The sequence below is a fragment of the Eutrigla gurnardus genome (assembly GCF_963514095.1).
Source record: "Eutrigla gurnardus genome assembly, chromosome: 13".
NCBI classification, from domain to species: Eukaryota; Metazoa; Chordata; class Actinopteri; order Perciformes; family Triglidae; genus Eutrigla; species Eutrigla gurnardus.
This window is the reverse complement of record NC_139936.1, coordinates 10,309,719-10,322,184: the sequence shown is the minus strand read 5'-3', so window position 1 is coordinate 10,322,184 and position 12,466 is coordinate 10,309,719. Positions and strand designations below refer to the sequence as shown.

Genomic DNA, 12,466 nt, shown 5'->3' with positions numbered 1-12,466 from the left:
AGGGGTGAAGAGTACGTAAGTGCACACAATGATCTGGACAAAAGGAAATCATTTTCTTTTTCGTAAAATGAGTGATGGACAAAAAAATAATAAAATATGAACAACCACAAAATAGTAAAATCAAGCAATGTAAATGAATTAGACTGTGTGAAGTAAAACTTAAGTAAAATTTAAAATAAAAATCACATGTCCAGTTCAATGCATCAACACTTATTTTCACACGACAACAACACTCCTCTTAAAGCGACACAGCTTTCAAGAGTTCCTCACAACACTGTGCTTGTTACTGATGCAGCAGCAGCAGCATCATAACAAAGCAGCTACACAGTAAGAGGAGGGGAAAAAAAGGAATTGTCATATGAGGTCACACCACAGACGCAAGCATTGTGGAATGTAAAAAGACTCAAGCCAGCAAACTGAATTCACTACAAGGCAAAATAAAGGACAAAGATATTGCTTCACGTTTTTGGGGGACAGGGGAAGCGAGGAGTGCTGGATTTATCTCATTACGCAAGCCAGAATTTCCACTTCGTTTCCGAGGACCTGAAAATTAAATCAAACACTCCTCAGGTAAGCGCAATAAAAAGGATACTACCACTTCATCACCACACTTTAAAAAAAAAAGGTGCAGCAGGGGGAAAAGCAGTGGCAGAACAGCAAACATAAAAACGACATGACATGTGTAGTCATATGCATGCCACATGTGATGTGAGCAGAACTGAAAGCTGTGAAGTTGCAGGGACAGTTTACTAGCTGGAGGCTAAATCCGTCCGACTTTGTTTGCTAAACATTGATTACCCTTCCTACCTGTACGCACATGACAAAAAAAAGTAAGCTTATTATAATGCAAAACTGAGGCCGACAATGGTCATGATGACTGTGAAATGGTCTTGTTAAGTGAAATCATTGGATGAAAGAGAAGTCTGGCAGAAAGCCTTCACATTTGCACCAAAGAATAATAACTTTCAAATTCATACAGACTGCATGGATGCATGTCTGTATGAATTACTTATTGGGAAATGATTGCGGTTCTGTGGTCAGGAAGTAAACAGGAGATGCCTTAGGTGCCAGTGTGTGCGTGTTGATTTGTGGATCTGCAGAGGGACGAGTGAGAGAGTCGAAAGCAAAAACTGACGAGTCACTGCAGAGCAAAAAGGGCCTTGCCCCCCCCTACACAATTATTCAGATGTAGTTTGATGCAGGAACTGATGTTGCATTTTTAGGCATCCGACATCTATACTATAAACAAGATCATGTTTAAAGACACTAAAACACCTAATGATAAATAGGAAATCCAGAGAGTTTTGGGATTTAATGTTAATTCACTCTCTGAAAAGGTTGAAGAAATTGACTTTATTTTCTCTTGCCGTTCTTTTTTAAAGATACTATTGTTATTGTTGATGCTACATCTTCATTGTTTGCTTCCATCTATTTTATTTCAAGGTAACTCCTATTAGTGTCTATTCTTGCAGGGCATTGGTTCTTAAAACATCCACTGAGCATATCAAATAACTGTAGTATTTGGACTAATCTGACAAAAAAAAACTAGTGTTTAGTCTTGTTTTACTTGGCCAGCATTATGACACATCTAGTCATGCCCAAAATGATTAGAGTAGGCTGAAACAGGTCTGCCTTCTCATGAAGCGAACACTAATGATTGTCAAGTGAAGCATAAACGGTACCCTCGAGGCACACAGACATCCGCCAGTCGAAGCCAGTTAAGAATCTTAGCAAGTCCAAACATATTGAAGGTTCTTTCAGTATGTGTGCGTTTAAATCGGAGACCAACTCCTTATATGCTGATTCAACATTACTTTAAGGTTCTCACTATTCCCCTTTAAAACATCTCCTTTCCTAACCAACTTACAAACTTAAAAAAATAAGTTTAAAAATAACCTTTAGTATTTTTCCTGTTTTACCTCCTCCTTTGAATGCCTTGTTAATCTGGATGCTCATTGGACATTTTAAAAAAGGGGTATATGGATTTTGAATTCAGCTATTATCTGGCATTAAGTGTCTAACAAAGAATTTATTTCACGCTTTACGACATTAAAAATGCAACGACTACAGTAATTCTCCTAAATAAATACAATTTAAAAAATGTCTTACCCTACCAGTCGTGCGAGTTAGTATGGTCATGTTGACAGAGCTGTAGTTGCCTAAGTAGAGAAAAGGTAGTACCAAACTAGGGTTTCACAGGGGTTCTAGTAACACTGTACTCACTACTACAGCTACTCAAAACACGGAGCCCCCGTCTACCTCGACTTCCAAACGACCTTCGCACTGTGGCTGCAAGCAATGAACAGAGAAGTGAGGTGAGACCAACAAGAAAAAAGAAACAACATAATGTGAAGTGATGTGAGAAACCAGTTTTTGCTTCAAAACATCATGACATTGGTAGTCTGGTAATGCAGTTCAGAGTGAAATACAAAACAGAGCGTTTAACATATACATACAGGATGTGAACAGTCATTAAAAGTACAATTAACTCTTGATTTGCCCAATTAGTAGCCTTCTAGATGTTATTTTTTCCCCAAATAACTTAACGATTTAACAGATTCCTGGACTAGACAACCATTTTAGAAAAATCTGATTATTGTACTCATCAAATTCTGTTTGGAAAGTTTGGCATTTTGGGATATTTGCTTTCTTGCAAAATATGACCCTAGACCCAGGAAATGGTAAGCTTAGCTCAATTATGACTATATTATGAATGGAAACACAGTAAAACAGCTAGCTCAGCTCTTTTCAAGGCTAAAAACATCCTCCTTCCAGCACTACTACAATACTACCCACATTTTAAACGTTTTTGTACAGAATTAAAAAAAACTAGATTCCCCACACTAATTGAATTTTACGAAACCCTTCCAAGTGGACGTGCAGCTTTAACCTCAGTCAAATTATGATATCTTCAAAGTTGAAGTCCCTTTTACAATATTCCTATTTGGAAAAAGGAGTCATCTGAAAACCTCAGTATTTTAAAGCAACTCACGAGGCTACAGTTCGCTTAAATGGCTCGCTTGCTTTAGCTCATAAAAACTGCCAGTCATAGTTGTCATTCCAACTCGCAAAAAAAAGAAAAAAAAGAATTATGGTTGGCTGCTTTTGGCTTCCACCGTCCAAAATTAAGAACCCACCGTCTCAGGTGGTAAATCTGCCACCGCCCTGCGAAACAGAACAGAAGGCTCTACAGCCATAGCAACAGTAACTAGCGGGGCTTCCATTCATTATGCTAGGCTAAGCAAACCATCTCCAGGCTGTAGCTTCATATTAAGGGTTCATAGTTAGCATATATCCCAACGTATCAAACTACTCCATTAAAGAGCACCTGTCAAGAGTTAACTGTTGAACATAAATGCATCATGCTCCGTGTCGAGCCCTGGCAACGGAAAATAAGATGAAGTTGAAGAACAATGTTGATGAAGTTTTAGTAACCGCCTCCCCTCCGTCCGTGCACAGCAGGGCCTGTCCTAGCTGCACACTGATAAATATAGCCCTAAGTCTTTTCTTTCTCTCCCTTCCACCTAATCCTCCTTTCATTCCTTACAGGCACGTTGTGTCACCATGGCTACCAATGATCTGATCTCCCAGGGTTGGAAGCGGTATGCAGAATTACTTTATTGTTGTGTTTCATGCTTATTTCCTCACAATGGATTCCTAAATAAACTAAAAAAACACACAGAATGCGTTTTGTAACCTGTTGATTAAATGTATTTGAAACTAAATTAAATTAAGTTTTGAAGTGACTTCAATTCAAAATAAGTCCAAATAAGAGTAAAGAAATGAAAGTTGTCCAAGTGTACACACTGGGTTTCAGCAGGGGGCAAGTTTTGATTCCTCAAAAAGCTGGATTTGCTTATTTCCTGTGTCAACAGATGCTGTCCGGCCGGTGAAGAATAAAGAACTCATTCAGGTTGAATGTGGAGGGAGGGGTATGTATGAGGACGGCTGTGTTTGAGGGCCTGCTTTCTGTGGTTTTCAGTGATGAATGGCTATACAGCTCCCAAAAAAGTAGTTCACCTCACTTTACTGTAGGGATCTCTCAGGCTTCATGGCATCTTAGTTAAATGGACACCAGGTTACACCAAATGTCACTCCGTTTCATAGTGTGGGCCTTTCATCAGATATATTTGTCAACTTTTCTGACTCAAGGAAACGGTTCTATATGTTCCAAATCCATACGAACTATATACTAGTCTCGAGTATACCAGGGGTTTTTTTCAGATAAATAACTTTGCAATAATATATGCACTATACTTGCACCATCACAAGTCAAACTGCAGCCTGACTCCTACTGCCAATTAAACTTCACAGAGACTTATTTTGCTTTCTGTGGTGTTCCTTAACACATTTCACCACCATCCACAAATAGTTGCAATACTTTTCCCAGCTTTTCCCAACATCAACACACACTTTTAGTATGAAGACTTACATTTTAGGTATACTTGTGTGTGAGTGTCTAGCATCAAACCCAAAAGTGTATTTAAAATGTTAAATCAGCCATTTATAGCCATCAAGTGTGTCCTAATCTCATACAAGAAGTCTAAGTATGTTAATTTTTTTATAACAACATAAAATGATATGTGCACTGGTCGATCACTGTCAATTTAACTCCAAAAATGTTATACTATCATTTTTCCTCTATTTTTTAGGAGCCATCGCACCATCATAGAATAGCACCTCTATTTCCTCTGTGCATTGCATTGTGGGTAGTGTCCATCAACATGTAACTCAAATATCTAGTTTCTAGTATGCATGATCACCATTTGAGTATGGGAGTCAGACACAACTCTGGTTGTCTCAACAAGCGTGGACAAGAGTACAAATGAGACAATGTGTTTGTGGAAACAGGAGGGCAGAAAGGTAGCCTTGTGTCCCACCACGCCATTTTCACGGCTTAGACATTGACCTGCTCACGCCTGGCCGCAGCAGTGCCATGTGTTCAGCAAAGAACTTAAGAAATGTTGTGACAAGTTAATTTAAATACCTGCAACCCCCGTCAAGCCCAGCTTTCCCTCCCTCCAGCTCAGCATGGTTTTAAGAGTTTAAAATATCTTAAAAGGAGCTTACAGATGTGCTTTGTTCACTCATGTGAACACAAGACTCACACACATGCCTGTATATCCGATTAAAGGTGGAGTGAAACCGATAGCCGCCGTGTTCTGCTATGAAAACAATTTCAAATGAATGCACGGGCTCTTGCATGATTGAAGGGGATGTTTGATGCCCCTGGGCCATTGGAGGCAGACGGCGGAGACAATTGAGGCTTGAGAGAGCTTGTCAACATTTCTTTTCTCTTGGTAGAGCAAACTGTAGCTTGCTCCGCTGCCGTCTCTTTAATGAAGCCTGTAAAAGCAGACGGGATTAGAGGAAGAAGTGATGGCTGACAATGTGATGGCTGTGCGGTAAAGTTATTAAAATATTTTTTTGTGCGGGTGTTTGTTCTCGTTTATCTAGGACAAGAGAGGGAGGGGTGGGGTGTCTGTGCCACACTAAATCCCAGATATCATACAATAAAGCTTTGGGGCCATTTTTTGAGTTTGCATTACCTTATTCGCTAAATTTGCATTAGCTCAAGAGTTACTCTTCACAATGGAAATACCCTTATTGTTCATCAAATACGCCTCTCTGTAACCACATATTTCCTTATATGAGGAATAGTGTTAAGCCTTTTGTTCTTCTCTACAGGGAGGTACTTCCCCAGGCTGCAGCCACTGAAACCTGTTGAGTGCAGCTTGTGAGATGACAGCAAGGGGAAAAAAACAACAACAACTGAATTTAAGGGAGTTGGGAGGAAGATAGTGTAACAGGAAGTTGGCAGGACTGATAGAAGACTCAAATTGCACTTCTTGGAAGCCATCATAATTGAACCAAGATGCATTCAATACTTGCACTTCCTGTTCAACGATCGCTCGATTATTAGCTTCCATCAGCTCACATAATCGGTCCTCCCAACTATTTAGCACCGTCACTGTTCCTACTAAAGCCCTCACATGCTTTCAACCTCGGACAAATGGAGCTCTACTTCCCTGCACTAATCCCTACGCAATAAAACGAACCCTTCCTGTAAAGAACACATTTTATTCAATCTAGAAAAGGAAAACAAATATTGGTGGCTCCTTACCCCGAGACCCACCTGATCTCACAAGCCTGTCCAGCCTCTCCATGGAAGGGGAGGGCACCCTGGACCTGGGGCTGCCCGGCATGGAGCACTCGGAGCCGGCATCAAAAGAGTCCTCGTGGTTCAACATCAGCAGCTCTCTGACACACTTGTGGCAGACGCTGTGCTGACATGGCAGGATCAACGGATGGGTGAAGAGCTCCTTGCAGATCGGGCAGATCAGCTCCCTCTCGATGTTCTTGATCGGGACCTGGGGACAGAGACACGTTCATTAATACAAAAATACTGAATGCAAAAGAATGGAGGCACCGCCGCAGCTGCTGATATCCTTCAAGGCACAAACAAGACAAAGAAGAAACAATAGAACAGAAGGCATCACGGATCAGTCTTAAATAAAGCTTGGCAACTCCATACTCGGGGGGCAAGTATACAGCCCTCTTTGATTCTGGGAACAATCACCTATTATTAGGACATTTTAGATACAAAAATAGTCCCCCATTGTCTGCACTTCCAAGCTGTGAACGCAGCATTTTGCTGAGACAGGGAGATGATGAGATCATTGCTGCTTCAGGTGGGGTACAGTCAGCGTGTACTTCTCAATCCCAGCCGAGGACACATTCAACTTCCGTTTGCAAAGCCACAATAAAAGCTAGCCACGGTGTCTTTACCATGTTTCTGATACATTACATAAGAAGGGATTAAGCCCAGCTGGCTAAATATAGACAAACGGTTAAAAAAAGAAAAAAAAGAAAACAGCTCACGTTTAACATTTAAAAAGACACGTCTACGAGCTCCAGGGCGAAACCTGTCATGCCGTATTTACCGACTGATTGGTGCATTTATTGCAGGTGGTGTGGTAAAACATCCCAATAAAGTCTGCCTCCCTTCTGCTTTGAGTGCACGTGCTAAAAAAAGACAATGCCCAGAAGGATAGAGGAAGTTTAAACAGAAAGCCCCGAGCATGTTTAAAGCTTAGCTTCATTCAAAATAAATTAAACAGCGACTCGAAACATGAATGAATGGACACACGCCCCCCCCCCCCACCACCACTTTATATGCGCCGCGGAGAAGCTACAGGCTGTTACAACAATGACGAGGCGAAGTGTTTCGTTTTGTTGTTTTATCACAACTCCTCTCGTCCCCCACTTACCCCGACTGTGCTGCTGCTTCGCCGCATCTCTGCAGACATGGAGGGGGGGGAAATATCAGCCTGCGAGAGTAAAAAAAACCCCAACAACTCCTCGTCCCGGTGTTTTTTCCTTTATGTCGTTTGTTCGGCCTGACAACAAAACTTCTCGGACGAGCGGAGAAGATGCCGCAGCGGCTGCTGGGTGAATTTAAATAGAGTGACGCCGCTGTGGGAAGCAACAGCCAATTCACTGCAGCAGGGGGAGGAGAGAGAGACGGCGCGGGGGAGGAGGGGGGGGGGGGGGGGGGGTCTCCATAGGAACTAATGCTGCCTTCACGTGCTGCTCGTAAACTTTCCTCAACTCATCAACTTGTCCATTCGGTTGCTTTTATCGCGCACTATATTGCATGATTACTCTGCACTTATCTTCCGTATTTGATTCGGGAAATGATCTCTATGTAAAACAAGACACAATAAAAACGGGTTATGTTACCATGTGATTTGAGCTAAACGTGCAGTTTAGCGGGTAGGTTAGCATGCTGACTTTTGTTAATTAGCACAAAATAAGTATTTGGTTATAAACCAATGTATGGGACGAATGTGACCTGATGGTGGCGCTAGAGGCGTCGCCACATTTATTACATTCATTTAATCCTGAGGGCAACATTTCCATCTGTACCACAGACATCACATTCCAGTGAAAAGCCTTGACCTGCTTGTGGCACTAGATGAAAAGTCAGCAAAGTCAGCGAGGTTAGCCCTCTGGGGAACATGATAATGTCTGCAAATCTTGGCAAAACATCAAATAGTTGTTGTAATATTTCAGCAATTGGCCAACCAGTATTGCTACCAATTCACTTGAATATGCCTCTCATGTATCTCTTAGACATTCAACAATACTCACGAATATGAAAAGACAAAGACGTTGCAGATCAAATTAAATTTGAAAATAACGACATATGGAAATGGAATTTGGGTGGTGGCTTAAGTGTCCTGTGTCTGCCGATGTTGGCAGCCCAAAATACTGTGAATACAATTGTAGCACAAGAATTAAAGATAATACAAAAGAACAGAAGATCCACACCATCCTGCATAGTGTTTACGGCCTGATGGTAAAAGCTTCCGTATTCGGCATTCAGAGAATGTGTTAAACTGGAACCCATCTGTAACTTCTGTAAATATCACAGTCAATAACGTCAGGGTCTCTTTAATTCCTTCAAGGGATTTCTGCAGTGGCTATTGGAAAGGTCTGCAGTTCATTTAATTGTACGTTGGGGCCCCCTAGCAGGTCAACCCTATAATGTTTTGCTTTAAGAACAAAATGGACCATGTAACAGCTTCTTTTCTTTAAGAGGGAGCTGTAATATGTGTAGGAGGTCAAGTGTAGCACAACCCTGTGCAGCAGCACAGAATGATGTGGAGGAAACGTTTGAATGAATACTGGCCAAAGAGTGCTGAGTCACCAAAGGTGGCGCAGGCATCTTGAGAACTGTTGAGTCATTCACTTTTCAAAGTGCATTTGTTGGCAGGAAACCATGCAGCAGCTCCACAGCGTCAATCTCACTGGAGGTAACAGAGGTTTCATCCTTAGATTTCTATCTAATATCTTCTTTCTGCTAACAGAAAGTATGTCTTTTGTAGTGTCTTTTACTTGAATATTCGGTAGCTCTTAGGGACCTATTGGGCCCATGGGAGTAGAACCACAGGGGAGAGGGGATGCTAAGTGCTTGTCTGCCAGATGGCTCAATTCTACATCATTTTCAGAGTATAGGCTCAATTTTCACTCTCAGGCCAAATTGACCAATATGCATTTTCAAGGTATGCAACAAAATATTATAAAGGAGAACTTTAGGTATATTTAATTTGAAAATGTGCATTTCCACAGACTATGTTTCTCTGGCTCAAATCCACTGAATATATGTTCCTGTTTCACACATCTATTAGATATTTACCCATTATCAGCAAAGTGCTCAAGTAAAAAAAGGATGCCTATAGTAACATAATGTCCATTTACAGTGTCTAGTTGTGCTGTTGTATATTGAGGTACTGTAACCTAAAAGAGAGCCAAGAAAGAAGAATCTCTCACCCCTGTTATACAATTAATTGTCCTTACATGTCCTTTTGCTCTGATTATTCTGCACCATTGAAAATATCACTGAATTCAGCAACTTTAACTGGCTGGTGAGACAGTCTTGTGCAGTCTTTTTTTTTTTCTTCTTACCTTTTGCATTCGACACATGAAACACACACAGGTCATGGATGAATGTCACAGATTGTGTGAACGGGGGGGGGGGGGGGAGATGCATTTCAACACACAACTGTCAGTCTGAAATGGGCAAAGACCCCCTCCTTGTGCGCATGCACACCTCAGTAACCCAGTGCCCTGTCTCACCACACAGCTGCTGCCAAGTGTCCCACATATTGACAGGAGTCTGTGATCTGCCTGCAGCACTATCTGTCCTAACAGTCTCGGAGACCAAGGCCTCTCATTAAACTCTTTATGCTCACGTTTGTTTCCCTTTAAAAATAGAAGCCTATATGCCTTAAAGCCACCAGGCTACAACATAGAATAGAATAGAATAGAATAGAATAGAATAGAATGTGTGAATCTATATGTAGGTTATTCAATTCTTTGTTAACAGAATAGGGACATATCTTCTTAAAATAGCAGAATATAGTTATTGTTAAATATATAATTATTGGGGTACACTTAATAGAATATAAAATAATATAACAAAGGCTGGCTAAATAATATAATATATTATCAAGGATTTTGAAAGATAGATAGATAGATAGATAGATAGATAGATAGATAGATAGATAGATAGATAGATAGATAGATAGATAGAATATTTAATTGGATAGATAGAATATTTAATTGGATTAGGGACTATTACTCATTACAATGTTGGAATAGAGTGGTGTGGGTGAAGGCAATCAATCGAAGAGAACACATTAATAGGCTACCTCATATCATGTTACAATATCATAAAAGATAATAGTGTGATGTCAATGAATATAAAGTGTCACAATAAGATACTGAGTGGAATAGAATAGGCATCGTCTCCACCCCCCTGACAGCCCTGCAGGCCGGCTCGGCGCTGCCGCTGCCGGCTGCATGATGACAGACATAGCGCTGCTGTCAGAGGGATCAGAAGGATCGTACATCATCCGGACGAGACTCACCTCGCCCCGCTCGATCCGCTCCACGATGCTGTAGAACTCCGTCATGTCCTCGGAGTCCGACATGGCTGCGGGTGATCGCGGACGTTCACAGTCCACAGACCGGTCAGCAGACGGGGATGTAGAAAATGTAGAAACACACACACGCGAACAACAGCAGGGGCTTCAACAAACAGCAATCAAAAGCTCCACAGCTTCACTTCAGGGGAGGCGAGATATCACCAAGAGAGGATCCGCTCCTCAGACCACATCCTCATCACCACCATCTCCTCCCTCTCGCTCTCTCTCTCTCTCTCTCTCTCTCTCTCTCTCTCTCTCTGATGCGTTTGTCCGTCGAATCCACAGAAGCCAATTTTTATTTTAGTTCACCTCATCTTGGAGGGAAAACCCCGCCCACGTCCAGGCTACTGTACCATCTCCCTCCTTCCTTCCCGACATCATCCGTCAGCGGCGACGTCTCCCCGGATCACACAGCTCTTTGTATCCTCCGCGCAGCCATCAATCCGTGTTGTCCGTCAGTCACTAGAGAATAACCATAATAATCTCAGGTTGAAGATTAAAGGGGCGAGGCGGGGGGGGGGGGGGGGGTCGTATATCCGTAAGCAGGGGCGCAACTACCCAGTGTCAGAGGGGTTTGCAGCAACAATCCCCCCCCCCCCCCCCTTTAATCTCATCTATAAATTAAAATAGATATTTTTTTAAAATGAATTTATTAAAATATTTCAAGAAAAAAAAAATGTAGTGCAGAATGATTTAGTATACAATTTTTTTTTCAACCATCGCCACTGTCAGCATTAGCGCTGCGTTCGGTCAAATTGGGCATTTACGCACAGCTGGCAGCGCGCTCAAGTGTGCATATGTTGCTTTACATCGGCTGATTTCTGCTCATCGCGACCCAAATGTGTGACTGCAGCTCCGCGCTGTCGCAGTGGTTCGTTCTTCTGTAGCTGGGAGGATTGATTCTGTCATGACAGATTTTAAAATAGAGGCCCGTTTCACGCACGAACTGTAATGTGAGGCGGCGACTGTTTTGTCCGAGGACGGATTAAGTTTGTGTTTCCATTTTTTTTCTCTCTCTCCAGGCAATGCCACTTGTTTCGCGTCACCAGATGGCCTCGTGGCTTCACGCAGACATAATTCAGCCCACTGAGCATGTGGAGGAGGTACAAATGGGCAGGCTGCCCCGACACAGCAAACGATGCATAATAAACACAATAACTCATCTACTGAGTGACTGCTGCTTCTAAAAACACTGAGTTAATCTCTCTTTACTGCAGTGGACCAACATAGCTTCATTTGGGGGAAAGCTGCCACCGTTACAGCCAGATGGAAAATCTTAAAATGAACAATATTACCTTGCAATTGGGATGGAAATTAATCCTATAAGGCATTAATATGTTTTTATATATTGCAGTATGTATTGTATCATTACACGTTTTGGGTTGCCAGATTGTGCCTGCATGCTGGCATCTGAGAAGCTCTACTTTAGTGCTTTGCTCACAATGACAATGCTAACATGCTGATGTTCATGACCACGTTCACCATCTTTGTTTAGCATGTTAGCATGCTGATAGAGCTGAGGTTGATGGGAATGCAGCCTTATTTGGTCATAAAACCAAATGTTGGACACAAAAAAAAAAACTTGACATACCAAAATTTGAATTTAGCTCAAGGAATCTATTTGTTAAATATCACAGGAATACATCGGGTGGTTTTCACTCCAAACCCAGATGTGACCCTGATGATGGTACTCGATGTATCCTCAGGAGAGAAGTAATTAGGATTCATCATCTGGGAACCATGAATGTCTATCTAATAACTGATCTAAGCAATGATAAATTAACTCCAAACCATGTATAAAGGCATTAATTGAAACAAATGAACCCTAAAGCTCACTGCAATGTTGTACCATATGACTCACCGGTAAAGTGCAGCGTCTGCGATGGTTGTTTATATCCATATGTTTTATGGCCACTTCAATAGACTCTTGGGGGCGAAGATGCACAGCGCTCATGAGTAATATCTGTAAAGAT

At 41.7% G+C, this 12,466-nt stretch overlaps 1 protein-coding gene across 5 annotated transcripts in view; it reads right to left on the bottom strand.

The window, feature by feature from the left end:
- trim36 (tripartite motif containing 36) overlaps window positions 1-10,612 on the bottom strand; it is a 28,071-nt gene extending 17,459 nt beyond the window's left edge. Inside the window, exons 1-3 of one of the 5 annotated variants that reach the window (XM_084025435.1) lie at window positions 10,437-10,612; window positions 6,125-6,371; window positions 2,224-2,289 (exon numbers count right to left, since the gene is read on the bottom strand). In XM_084025435.1, the coding sequence (XP_083881561.1) occupies window positions 2,224-2,289; window positions 6,125-6,371; window positions 10,437-10,499 (376 nt within the window). In that variant the 5' untranslated portion in view covers window positions 10,500-10,612. Of the gene's footprint in view, window positions 1-2,223; window positions 2,290-6,124; window positions 6,372-7,271; window positions 7,450-10,436 lie in introns of those variants that run through there. The other 4 variants (XM_084025436.1, XM_084025438.1, XM_084025437.1 and 1 more) reach the window with 4 other exon arrangements.
- Window positions 10,613-12,466: the final 1,854 nt, after the last annotated feature.